At 40.7% G+C, this 14,836-nt stretch overlaps 1 protein-coding gene across 1 annotated transcript in view; it reads right to left on the minus strand.

Annotated features, from left to right (window-relative positions):
• SNAP91 (synaptosome associated protein 91) overlaps positions 1 to 14,836 on the minus strand; it is a 1,173,930-nt gene that overhangs the window by 799,105 nt on the left and 359,989 nt on the right. The window contains exon 6 of the mRNA XM_069606330.1: positions 11,325 to 11,418. Coding sequence (XP_069462431.1) covers positions 11,325 to 11,418 — 94 coding nt within the window. The remainder of the gene's footprint in view (positions 1 to 11,324; positions 11,419 to 14,836) is intronic.

The raw sequence follows: 14,836 nt of genomic DNA on the forward strand, positions 1-14,836 counted from the left end.
AAAGTTGAGATGGCAGCGCAGATCTCTCTACTGTAAAAAACAAAGGCTCTGGCAATTCAGGCAAGTGTCATGATAGGAAATACGGTACTTTCTCCAAATTCCCACTCTTAAACTAAGGGAAAATAGTACCATCAGTGACTTGCAGAGCAGAGGCAATGCCTGAGATACCATAAATACTCTGGCCAACACTCGAAGGTTTATTTTGGAGAAGAGTGTTGAGACTGCCTAATTCGACTCCCATCACCACAGTACGTAGGGAACTGGGTCTGCTGTCATTACAAGCAGTGAACAGTTTAGCTTTGTTTAGGAAAATTATTATATCGAAACGCCCGAGACTTTTTGAAATAATACATGAAGAACTGAAGGGGGGCACCAGTAAGCTCCTGAATGACTGGGCTGAAAAAAACAGAGCGAAACTAGTGGACATTGGTTGCTCAGAGCAAGAACTGTGTGTAAACCCAGCAAGAGTAAAAACGAAATTGGGTGAGCTTGATTGGATCAGGACACAAGAAATTGCCGCGTCCTACCAATTGACAGCAAACCTCCCATGGGTGAGTAAAAAACGAAACTAACCTGCAACCTGCCTGGTCAAGTATCCAAGTAGACCACATTGAGAGACCCTTCTAAGAATAAGACTAAATATACTCCCTACCAATAAGATTTTGGAAAAAAGAGGTTCTGTAGGACATAACTATTGTCGTTTTTAACGAGGATTTGAATAAAGTAGAAAATCTGAAACATTTATTATTAGACTGCCAGGCCCTGGAAGAGACTAAAACATTTTTCCTGGAACAGCTCTGGTTGAAATGTCTATCGCTCACCACACAGGAAAGGTAGTCAGTCTTGCGAAATGGAGAAAAGCCTGCAATAGTGATTGCTGTGGTCGCATATCCGAATAAGATATTCCCACGTGAAAGATATGAACCGTTGGAAAGAAGCAAGGTATAATCTGGAGACAGTTTGAACATGAACTAAGGACTTGGAATAGGAGGATGTTGAACTCTCATAGAAATATTCTATGAATTGTTTTTAAATGTATAGGAGGATTCGAAGTGAAGAAAAATGGAAATTCCTTTCTTTTTGTAAAAATTGCAAAGCAATAAAATAAAATAAAAATAAAAATAAAAATATATAGACTGTATACATTGGTTTGCAAGGGACCTGGCATTCCCAAATGCTTTGGCAAGGTATGGACCATTGACTAGAGGAGGTCTACCTTTACACCAGACGGGTCCGCCAAACAGAGAGATGGGTTACCAATATGGCTATAGTTCAAGAATACAAACTTAAGATCTCAATGGCTTGGCAAAACACCCAGCAGCAAGTCTCCCTACCCCAAGCCTGATATTCAGTTTTGTGCTTTGAAAACACTCATGAGCGTTCGCTCAGCAAGAAACAAACAGATCGTTCTGTACAGAAATGAAGCATGTGCAACACACTATACAAAGGGTTAACAAATGCTGAAAAGAAGCAGAAAATTGCAAGCTAGTAGTTGAGCATCAGCCAGCATCAGGTATAAGCCACTTGGCAGACAGATATCCTAAAATAGGTAACCACAAATCAGGAGGATCCTGTCCCAAGTCTGACAGAAAACACACATCCTTCCTTTTACACCCATAGAGAGGTGAAGTAGATAAACATTCCTCAACTAAATACTGGGTCTAACAAATCTCAGAACTTGTCAGACAAACCCTTCAAGCCCCCAGGGCAGGAAGGGCAAACACAAAGCCAAAGCCTAAAGGCATCAAATCGCTACCTGTACAATATTTAAAATACACCTACTGAGAAAATCAGACAGACATTATCCGATAAAGCCCATCTGTGAAATGTGAAGCATCAGTGTAACAATGCACCCCGTTTGCCCTTGCCCAACTCCCAGCCCTAGATGGATGATAAACTTCCGCTGGGAGGGAGTTTAAGGTCTGCAAAGCCAGCTCTTATGAACAATGTTACAGTCTGGGTTACTCTTCATAATAGTGGTGGGCATCTACAAACACAGACAACTGTACAAAGGGGATATCCCAAAATAAATGGGCATACTCAAAATACCAACAAAAAAAAAATCACTAACTGATCAAACAAGTATTGGCAGAGAACACAGTTTTGGCTTTTGTTTAAGGGTTCAGTGCCTGGCAAATATCCATTACATGTACTCAAGCCAAAACTGTTGGCTTTGCCTATGCATGTTAGAACAGGATAGTGCAAGGAACAGAGGCAATGACACACACTGATTTTTAACTCAATTGAATATAGGCACACTTGGATAAGCCATTTTCGCTAAGCAAACAGCTTCAAAAGAACACTAGCAGGGCCTATACAGCACAAAGCACAAAGGTTGATCTTTACTGCTTAATTTCACTAGCTCAAACACATCGCAGTAGTATGTGTTTTTTGCAGGGATAGGCAGCTGGTGGATGCAATGGCCATGGGCCTCCAAGTAAGTGGGTAAATAACCAAGCAAAAATCACAAGCTGTGGGTCTCACCTCGCATCCCATCCCCCTCCCTGCTGTACTAAAACACCATAGTTGCATCATTTTAGGTGCTGCTTGTGTGCCACCTAAAAGCCAAAACGAAAACTATACAAACATGTTAAAAAATGCTGTGAAATAAAGCTCATCTAAAGGACCCCATTCACATTCCTCTAAATAAAACGTATTCCATTGAAATTCTGTTTAATGGTGAGTTTATTGGTCTAAAATATAAACCAATAAAATACATTTATTTTAAATGTGTGTAAAATACCAGGCACCTCAACAAATGCAGAAAAGAAAGCTAAGGGTTTACCAGAATCAGAACGATTCTAAATACAATTCAATTATATTAATTTAACTGGTAACAGTGTAGCAAAGTCTCCATACAGTTAACCAAATAATGCCCTTGGTATATTTACTAACAACGAGATAAAATAATAAATTAATTGTGATGTATTCAGTTATTACTACCCACATGCAACGCGACAAATGTAGCTCATAACAAATTCATGCACCATCATGTTTATGACATACACTTAATAGGAGGCAAAAAAAGTGAGCTGTGAAGACAGCACTAACCCTCGAAATAGCAATGTGGGGATGAATGGTGCAATGGAAAGCAAAAGAAGTTAATACAAGGTGCGACATCCATCACACACATCGAAAGAACATTAAGAGGCAGAGTTCTGTAATGAAAGTACCTCTTCTAATCGAGAAAATACACAGCAATACAAACACCTGATGAGTCTAACCAGACATTCAGGCATACCCGTTATAAGTAAATACAAAATGTGCAATTAGTGAGCCTATTAAAATAAACAGAATCACAGACAGAGCCTCATATTCACTGAATAAACCAGGGGTAAAGGAAATCAGAAACTTTAAATCAACAAAACGGATTTAAACAAGCAGACGGGCATAATAAAGGCCTGCCACATGTTGCAGGAAATATAAACGGTTCATTACCAGGAAACAGCAAAATAATTATCAGGCTAAAAACATTCAATACAAATAGAATATAAAATACACAGACATAAAAAATAAAAAAGTTGCATATTTCTATAAATGATATACAAAAAACGGAAGCGAAGAATGCCCTAGAACATGTTTAAGAATCAGGAAAGAATATTGTATAAACTCTAATTCAATGCATTCTAAATAGAAAGCAATTACAGAAACAGTCTATTAAGTTAATTAAAATTAATGCAATCATGCAAGTATACATGCTACAAAAAATGAAGCCTAATTTAAATCCTGAGAAATGACATACAGAACAAGGTGTGACAGGCAACACACGTCTGAGCATATGGCACACAGTCAGCTAAAGCTTGGTCACTGCATACATGACATGCGGGGAACTGCAATGTGAAGAACAATCTATAATGGAACCCTAACTAAATTAGAGCCATCCGTTATACTTCTTTAACCTTATAAGGACAATCATTCATACTGAAGCAATTTGTGTCTTTTCCTACAAGATCCCAAGATATAAAACCAAATAGAGAATGTATAAACTTTAGAGAGACTAACAAGGCCGAAAACAGGATGGAAACTGAGATAACTACTGTTAACTAGATGCATCTTAACAGATATACACATTATACAGAAAACACTGGATTGCTTAAAACGTCTGCATGCTGCCTAAGCTTAAGAAGGTAATACATATGTGAGGTTATATACTTAACAACCTACCCAAAATATACACCCAATTTACCAAATCCAGACCTTATTTTCTGACCTTTAAATTAGGTATTATTCAAGCTGGGATTTTTACCTAAACAAAAAGCCAAGTAGTGCTCACAAGAGGCACACAGAATGCACTAGGATCCATTTGCCATTTCATGCAGTAGTACACAGACTTCTCTAAAAAGAACACCTGTGAAATTTAAACAGCCCTGATTGCAAGCTCATGACAATATAAGAAAATGAAAGTTATTACAACCAGAAACCGACTCTAAATATGCAATAAACATCGATTAAAGATCCCAAAAAGTAATTTTGATGAATATTTAGAATGCACTTCTCGAGTTCCATTTTTTGATCTCAAGTAAATCCTCCATAAGAGCCACTGGATAAGAGGTAAAACACGTGTACAGGTTTTGAGTTTTTCATGAAGGTTTTAGAACAACAACACCACATTATATGTTTGGAGACACTGCAAAACTACTAGTGGCCAACACAGAGACAATCAAATGAACAATAAACAGACTCAAGTGGAACAAGAACACATTTTGATGACCAACTGATCACCTATTGCAAATTAGTTGAAATAACAAATTGCAAACTAAATACAATGTTTCAAGTCATAAATAAGATCTACCAGGCACCTTCTGCCAACCCAACCATTGAATACTTTATAAGAAAATGAAAGGTTGGGAAAATAAGGTAGCATATTGGCACACACTGTTCACAGCGAAAAGATTTGACATGCTCGAATTGACTCATCAAAATGAAGAAACTATAATAATAAAACTAACACCCAAATTGGTTTTGTTTAAGACAACAATAAGCACTGCTTCTAAACGTATATAATATTTATAGTTCTAACTATATTATAACAAATGAACACAAAAGAAGCTATTCCTACTTACAAAAAATACACTGGAAGGTGGCTGGAAGGATCATGTTCAAGACCCTCTGCATTGTCCACAAGGCTTTCTGGGGCTAGGGGCCACACTATATCCAACTCTCTCTTCTTAAGCACTTTCCTTCTTGAGCCCTTCGCTCATCCACCTCCAACTCTCTGAGTTGGAGACGCTTCTCCAGGTAGAAAGTGAGGGGTAGATCTCTCTCTTTGGCTCGTGCCTCCCTCTGGAACAGCTTCCCTGCCTCTCTCAAACTTGAGCAGTACTTCCCAAGGTTTCGGAAGCAACTCAAGACCTTCCTTTTCACTTCTGCGTTCTCTCTCTCTCTCTCTCTCTCTCCCTCTCTCTCTCTCCCCATCTCCCTTGCTGATGTACTTCCCTGCTGTGCCAACTGGTTACCTGCCCACCTTCTGAACCTTAATGGGCACCAAGCCCCCTCGCTACCAGTAGCCCCATCCACTGCCTCTGGGCTTACCGCGTACTTAGGGACTGTTTCTGCAACCCTACAGTCCCCCTGCCTCCTTGCAGTATTCTGAGCAGGCAACCCCGCTGGCACTATATTGAGCTTTGCCCTACTGCACTTTCCCTGCAGAGGCCCCGGATAGCAGAGTTGTAGTCTGCCGGTCCGGAATGTGTGCTGGTACGTTGCTACCGGCACCCTTTTTTGCAGACCGACAGACTTGTAATGAGGCCCAATAACTAGTAGAACATGAAACTGAATGGTGTAGCAACAAAACACATTTAATGCAAACCTGGCATGAACAGAGGCCTCAAGGCGAAACTCATACCTTTGATTCCAGTACCAAATTAAGCAAGACAGTGGGAGAAAACCTGTACTTGATGCCATAAAATAAACCAGACATAAGACAACTAGACAAGTCTATTTCTAAATGTTTTCCTTTTACCATGATAAAGAAAACAGGTATCAGCTAGGATATATTTTACAATTTGTCATTCTAACATTAGAAATTAATCATCTTTAGTGGGTGCATTTTTTTAGATGCTAGATTTCCACGTTATGTACACACTGGCCAGAAACCAGTAAATACATCATATTCTTAAGCATCTTCTTATGCCAGAAATACCTGTGTTATTTGAAAACAAATAATTGTGATTCAGCAAATTATAAATCAACAGTGATAAAAATGTATGTTATTTCCAACATACAGATACTTGTGTATAAACAAGTCACAAGTTGGAAGCCTGTTCCCCGAAGAATATGGTAAAAACCCTAGCGGGGAGCCTTCCAAAAAGATATGCTGGTAGCAGACTAAAAAGGAGGAAATACCCACAGAGATATGAACCAACGGCAATAGAATCTTAGGTATAAAGTTAAATAATAAAATAAAGTAAGCACCATATTTTCATTTTGTACAAACCCTCAGGGACCTAAACTATCTGGAAATAAATGCACTGGGTGATAACCACATGCAAGAGGTAAATTACAAGGACCAACGTTAAGATATTAACTCCACTCGAAAGAGCTGCATTTGAATCTATCCATATACACGAGTAAACCTCCAATCCTTCATAGCATATGGATTCCAGTCTAGGTTAAGGGACCAAATATCTAAAAGCACACAGGAACGAGTAGAGGATATAAATACACAGAACATCAAGAGGTGTTGGTACATGGAGTAAGAAATACTCAATTGTTTTAAATAGGCATCCATTGGCAATAAGATGCATCAACAGGAAAGTCACTATACACACATGCATGGGCCTCATTACGAGGTGGGTGGTAAGGGATTACCGGCTCCGCTAAGGGCACCGGTGCCAGTAATCCCTTACCGCCCTACTACGAGTTCCCTTTGCGGGTCCTCCCTTAACGTCTGGTTTGACCAATTGACCGCAATTTGCCATTATTAGCGCCTTCCCCATTCCCATTGAGCCCTATGGGGAAGGGCCCTGGTGGATGGGGAATTACCGCCCCCGCCAACCTTGGAATGGGGCGGTAATAGCTCCATTCACTAGGGCGGAGTCGGTAAGGATTTGGAGGCAGACATGGCGCTAATAGCGCCATGGTTACCTCCAACCTCAGAATGAGGCCCATGGTCTACATAGAACATACTACGTGACTTACTAATTGACACATGTTGACATCTTCATACTAAGCCATTGCTTACACCCAAAGCATACCAGCCATCCATCAAATCAGAAAAGCAGATGCATTTTCCACAAGTTTTTGGTAGCAGATGGATTACAAAAGCAAGGGCCTAAGAAGAGGATCAGAGGTGACTACATCTAAATAGCAGCACCAGAGGCCATAACTAAGGAAAGCATTGCATTTGTTCCACAAAAAGAAGCACATCTTAACATGAAGTCATCAAGAAGAGAGCTGTTATTCTTCCTGCAAATAGACAGAAGCTCAGCAAGACAATGTCTTAACAAAAGATCTAAATATGGAGACACTACCAATGTGCAAGTCAAAAGACTAGGTGAAACAAACCAGCCCCCAAGAGCTGCGGGTTGAAAACTACCATTTACCTGCTAAGATTAGTTTACTGCTTTCAGTCAGTGTTCACTGAAAATCACAACATGTGTGAGCTGGAATTTGCTTGAAATTAATGTAGAATCATTAATATCTGACAAATTTATGCACATAAAACATGGGATAACATGCCCTAAAAAGCTTAAACCACAGTTACTTGCAAGTTGGCAATTTGGTCTAGTGAGAATCAGGCAGAGGAGGTGTACTGCAATGCAAGATGCAAGATATGAATTGCTCAAGAACCCGAGAGAAACACTTTCAGATGAGCAACTCGGAGCACAGAGGAGATGCATACAAGCACAGTGACAATGAGGCAAGGCTGGAGAAAGGCGGTCAATTTCCATCTCCAAAGACCTGTGATATATAGATCTGAAGTCAGGGTTTAAGCGCAGCTGGACATCCCAGAAAGCAAACGGTTTTAGATGCAGAAAAAAACTCAGGCTCAACATCGCAACCTACAATGTTTGAAGGGACTATAGTTGTGGGGTAGACAGGAGAAGAACAAGCACACACAATGGTTGTCCAAGCTGAAGAACTAAAAGCCATCTACAATACTATCCGAGTTTTCTTACGAAGCTCAAAGCCAAGGTGGGCAGGATTTAGATGAGTTTCTCAATTATGCCATTAAAAATGACCTGGAGGTGTCCAGATCTCTTCTATACACTGAAGACGAACCATTCATAGCAACCAAGTAGTTATGATTTGATGCTAATCTCTTGGGTGACAACGAGGAGTACTACACACTGCATCCAGCGGGAGAGCACACACGTACAATCCTTAAGTCACCAAGTGCCCTACACTGTGCAAGGCATTCTGAGTTTGCTCACTCTGAAATGCTGTTGCAATATTATCACGCTTCAAGCAAGCTGTAATGATCCTAAAACTTGGAACTGTGAGAAATGGCCTGTGGAACAAATGACATTTAAACATACTGCGTTAACAATTTCTAACATGCTCTCTTGTACCTGGGTGCGGAAACCTGGAATTAAATTCCTTCAGGTCAAGGTCACAAAGAGAAACTTTGAACTATCGGTGAGCTAAAAAAACATGCATTTTGATCCTTAAAAAAGGAGGTAATCGTGAGAAATGAACACTCGTCAATATGTCTAATTAAGAGCGCATTACATGATTTGGTAAAAAGACAAAGAAAACGTATTGGCACAGAAAGTGTTTGAACCCTTTCTGGTTTGGGAGAAAACATTTCCACAGAACAAAGAGCATGGTTTGATGCAGAATGTGTTCAAACTCAACAAGAACTGCAATACAAACTGAGAATAGACAACCCATTAGAAAGTATACGGGAACTAAAACATGCTCATAAAACTAACAGAAAATAAAAAATAAAGCAGATTAGGTGGTTTGCAAGTACAACCGAAAATTCTGTACAACTGTAACTTGGGTGTTCGGGGTCTAGAAGATTGGACTAGAATGCAAATTCATTGAGGCAGATTAGATTACAGACTAGAGGTTAATTGGCTATAACCCACAAACAGCAGAGTCAAATTTGTCATATAATTATCCAGCGAATTGTGGGGAGAAAAAAATCCCTCTGCATAGAAAACACCATCACTGAAGCTGTATAATCAGAGAAATAAAAAGCTCCCAGGGCCAAACCAACTACACAACAATTTCTTTTAACAGGACCCAACCCAGTCAGCCCCCATCTTGAAGAACATTTTCCACATCTGTATTTAACATTTTATTTTTTATAAAACTTGGAAAACAGATCTCCCTGTTAAATTCCCCACTACTACCGCCCCACCAACACATGCAAAAAGGGCCTTGTGGCTTTTAAAGTGGTTTTGCAGACTGCCTTCGCTCCGATATGCAAATGCAGTTCACAGTGTGGAGAGAGGACAGTGAAGCAGCCACTAGCCACACAAGTAAGGAGAGTGTTTATGCATAAACATTATGACTCACAATGCTGCTCTTCTCTGATAAGTGCCTCATTCCAGCATTGGTCGTGTAGGAGGAAAGGAACTGGGAACATAAATGCTTTTTTAAAATTCTGTAAAATAATACATTTTAAGGGCTCAAACCGGTTCCAATAGGCCAACCGTGCCCTCCGTGAGCATGCACACTAGGTTGCAAGTGCTCACCGTCTAGTACAAATTGTTTGACCATATGAATTTAGGTGGGCTGAACCAGTTCATTAAACAGACAAAAAAGAAAGGTCATTGGTGATCTAATGCATAATCTTTGAATTAAGATGCATTAATACCGAACAGGAGGAGTACAATTGCTATGCTCTAAATTAATAGAACATTTAATGTGGGTGTTATTTGTACTTTACTCTTCCTCTTCCAGGGACTAACTCTTCATCACCTATGTTCATCCTTAACTAGTTTTATTTAGTATGGTCAACTGATTTAGCACAGATAATCATGTCACCACCATTTAACCAATGCCTTCGCTAAGTGGGTGAAATGAAGAAAATATAAAAAGGAGACAATCAGTGATAAGGTTTGAACCCAGAACTCCTAGCTCTTCGTTCCACGGTTTTTCACCAGTGCTCTAGCCGTTATGCATGCCAAAATGTTTGTGTGTCTCAGAACAGTGTGCCCCCTTTTGGGGTGTGGACTGGCAATCCATTTGCATGCGCCACCACCACTGTGGAATGACAAGCGGACACCTAGCGACTTAATGATAGCCAACGTCTACACAGCTGGATCAGCTGTTTTGGGGATATTTCGGGGACGAAATAGTGGAAAGATGGATTAAAAGTGTAATGTCCCAAATTTCACTACAAAAAGCAATATTGAATAGGTTGCAATCTGTGTTATAATTTGCACGCAAAGAACTTTAGTAGTTTTGCTGTAGTATATCACTATCTTTCTAAATTGCAGTGTGAATAAGTCATTCATAGACACTCTGTCCAATTAGTTGACTTGCATAAGCTGTTATGGCCATCATTGATAAAAAATAAAATAAAAGAACAGTCCCCTTGTTGAAAAAGAAAGCAATTAATTTACTTCATTGGGAACGCTGAGCAATATTTAATGGGTGAGACGCTATCTGGTTAACTGATGAGCTGAAAAGATGCTTGGCTAATATACAAAGTATGAATGTTAGTTGATAGTGAAACTATCAGTTGTAAAATCTTGCAGTATTAATGCACAGTGACTTCAGGAATACAACAGAAAAACAAGTGTGTGTCGTTTGGGCATGACCCGGACCAACCGCAGAGTAATCCGGTACAAATGTGGAACTATTTTTGATAACTGGCATTTGTCCATTTTTAGCACCATATAGAGAAGGTATAGAGTAGCAAATGGATGCTTTTGCACCCCTATGGTCCCATCCCATGGAAGGTAAATGGAGATGTGTGTCCATTTCTCACTAAATGACTTGGGCGACGAATCGGGTGCAGGTCGCCTTTCTAACTCTTAATGCTACTGTAGATTTTGTCAAGCGAAGTCCTGTAAATGGTGCTTCCAACCTGGGACGGATCTGTTGGGGTTAAAAAGAAATCAAACGCTCCCTTTGCTATAGGCCTATATAAAATACGCCATTGTGTTTTATCTGAACAAGTACAAACATAACTCCCAATGAACAGCGTAAAACAATCGGGAAGGTACACATTCTACATTAATCAGACCCCAATCTATCGACATCTATAAGTATCGTGGTACAATTACAGTGGCAGACGCACCACCTCCCATTACAAAGAAGCAACAATGCATTCATCAACCTAGGTGATTGAACAATTTCCGCATAAAACACATTTCTGAAAATGATGGATAATGAATGTAAGTAACATAAAAAGTAATACTTACATCAAACTCAAGTAATGCATCTATTTGACCCTGTAATATTGGCATGCCCTTTACCAATTTTTCTGGAACCATCGTCCGCATTACACCTTCAGCTCTGTAAAGAGAACAGTAGAAAGAAACATTAACTTACAAAAATAAAACACAACAAGTCAAATACGAAAAATCAATTTCTTTTTATTGCAAAAGCTGGTAGCATTTGATTTAATTTATTAATACTACTTTAGGCCCAAGGAGACTGTCTGAAAACAATCATACTAAAAGAATTCATTAAAAATAGTACACTAGATCAATAAAAACATGATTGCATTTAGACTTGTCCGTTTAGCGCTGGAACAGATTTTGCATTCCCATCTGGAACGTTATTTCCAGAGCTGGTTTTTTTATGTTGTTGTTGCCCATGTTATTGTGTGACCACCATCTGGTGAAGACGTCAAGGGCCAAACTGAACCACCAAAGGAAGTTGCCTGTTGCTAGAATGTTACATTGAACCTGTGCAAGTCGTTTCAAGGTGAAAGCATACAACTATTGTATAGTTATGCCCAGTGTGATTAAATGGGAAGTTATTGAAAGCTAAAGGTTTTTGCAGCGTGTTCTAAACTTGTAAAAATCACAGATGTTCCAAATTGATGCCATAGGATCTGGGTTTGATTGAGTACATGGATGAACTCGGAGGTCTGCAACCTGTGGCTCTCCAGATGTTTTAGACTATGACTCCCATGATCCCTCACCATTGACTATGGTGGCGAAAACTGATTGGAGGTGTAGTCCATAACATCCGGAGAGCCAAAAGTTTGAAGACCCCTTGTCTGGGAGGTAGAGAATGTTATGAGTGGAAGTGTGACGGTAGCGTTGATTGCAACGAGTATCCAGGGGTGTCATTACTATCAACTCAGATGCAGTTTCCATCCGTGGTCTCCTAAAATTCTTATTCTTGCAAAGCGTATTTGAATTAGAATCCAAATGAGCAAAATTTGAGAATGCCAAGCATGAGAAAGGTGCTAAGAGGAACACATGGGCTAGGCTACCAGGGGCCAGATAGCAGGAACTTTGCACTGGTTGGTAAATTGCACAGTATTCGCACTAGGGCAACGTTTGCATATTTCTAAAAATACTGGGACATATGGAAACCCACTGCACCATGACAAGTGCAATTTGGCATGGTGGAAGCACCGCAGCAAAAATTACCATAGTGCAAAAAAGATACAGTTACGAATCAAAGTAGCAAGACCTGCACTGGAGTGACATGGCCCCCAATTGTTTTACCACAGCTGAAAACACTTGAAACTCCTCAAAATATTTCAAAACAACTCATCAGCAAGCCGCGTTTCCTGCATTCAGATTACATTGTGCACTTTTAGCCATTCTATCCAATCTGGATCACAAAGTTTATTTATAACTCCTGCCACGTTGCAGCTAATTACCTTTAGATAGTTATTCAGCTCTCGCGGCCTACTCCTGCAACTAGCGGCAAAGCAATTATGAGGCCAGGTTTGGGGGTACATGTGTGAAACAGCCATACACTGACTCGCACACCTGACCTGAAATTCCGCTTGGAATTGACTTGCAGGTAGGGGAGGGAATTAGTCTCAGATTGTGTTCTAATGCGGCATCTGATTGATCCATAAAACGATTATCCCCCGCAGAGGTGAAGAGAATATTACTTTGGGGTTTTAATAGATTGGCTTTCCCAAATAAAGTATACGTGTGGGATCTAACCATGTATCGTGCAATTGACAGGAGTTGTGCTTTGTATCTTCATACACCTCAATACCCTTGTCTCACAGTGCTTTACTACAGTGTATTACGCAGGCCCTAAAAAGCGAGTTAACCATCCCAAACCTGACATTACACCCTCCACAGAACAAAGTCTGATAAAAATCTGTGCAACAGTAAAAATATTAAAAAGATAAATCTTGGACTCCCAGGATTTCTGCTAAGGCCTTAATTAATGCTCTTTTATAGGTGGTTGTTTCCATGTGTGAAGTCCTTAAAGCAGCATATTATATTCTGGTTCCTTTTGGCTATGTGCAATGCAGGTTACAGTTCTCGTCCGCCTTGGTCTCTCATACAAGGAGGTTTTTGCTTCTGCAGGGTTTGTTTCCTGCTTATGAAACTTCTTGACTGCTGGCCACGCGGGTTACAATTGTCTCTCAGTTGGCATCCCTTTTTAGGAGAGTTGTGTCCAGTTTGCCTCAAAACTCCTCTTTAGCTTTGATAAGGTGGGTTCCAGTGGTTCCCTAATTGGCATCCCTTATTAGGAGAACTCCACCCATTTCGCAACAGTTCCTTTGTACGGTATTCAAAATAGTTCATTTCACCTAGCAGTCGCCTTCGCAATACCCCCGGGTCACCTGCTTCAGACCAACTCAACGGTATGCCTTTCCATTCTGACTTGCTGGTGCTTCTGCGGTTTGCTGCAAGGCCTTCTCTGCTTCTACCAGCTCTGCTGTGACTGTCGCCATACGCGCAGTCCCTCAATGGAGCTCTGACAGCTCTGTGTGATCTCCGATGCATCTCCCATACTGGCGTAGTTCACATCGTGTCGGGAGCTCCTCTCCCCACACGGCATGGCTGCCTTCAGAATTACTTCCCGCTGCGCTGTCTCTGCGCGACCATGTTACCACAGCATCTACCTTGTCTTCCACACAGCGTCCTGCTGCCTCCACGACTTCACCATCAGCTTCCCCTTGTCCGTTTATATTTTTAAAGAACACACTTGGGTGCTTTCTCTCCCAACGACTAGACGTCTCATTATCTTTCATCAACTCCAAGTCCCTCTTCCTCATCCCAGTACTATGGGTATTCTGGGACTTTGAGTCATAGGATTCATTTTATAATCATTTAACTTGATCTTGTCAGTTAACAGGTGGTGCGTCCACAGTACAATAGTTCCCCTGGACCCCCTGCACAGGTAGAGGAGCACATTGGAGAGGAGGTCCCTCATTGGATTAGGGACGACCATTACCAGATAATGTTATATATTTTCACTTTGCCAATCGCTTCCTCTTTGCCAAAACCAAACCCTTCTTCCCTGGTTACAAACAGTGCCAATATCTTATGTTGTATAACAAGCCAACCTTATTCTAAGAAAATAATTAACACACAAGAGAATCCAACTGGCCTTCCATTTTATTGTGATACAAGTATTCCTGATGAAGAAGATGGCTAGGAGTGTGAAGATTGATCCCGAAAACTGTGCTGAGCAGTCTAGTCTCCTTCAGAACCAGATTGGGACAAAACCATTCAAAATAGAGTAGGAAGACAAGGTGAGGACGATCCCTCTCTTGAGGAATTGCCAGCGATGCCGTACCACCACCTGCAAAATGGGAGAGCCGAATGTCGTGCACAGAGAAGGACCGAGTACAGTCCAGGATGTAAGGACTGTGTGTTGAATCCCAAACAACCCTTCGGGGGTTCCAGGATCTCGGGAGCAGCAAGCTGAAGAAAATGCACTCCATGGAAGTAAAGAGCGCCAGCGAAGTCGAGACCCATGAAGTGAAGCACCCGAACCC

Source organism: Ambystoma mexicanum, chromosome 4p (genome assembly GCF_040938575.1).
Source record: "Ambystoma mexicanum isolate Mex_15411 chromosome 4p, UKY_AmexF1_1, whole genome shotgun sequence".
Classification (NCBI taxonomy): domain Eukaryota; kingdom Metazoa; phylum Chordata; class Amphibia; order Caudata; family Ambystomatidae; genus Ambystoma; species Ambystoma mexicanum.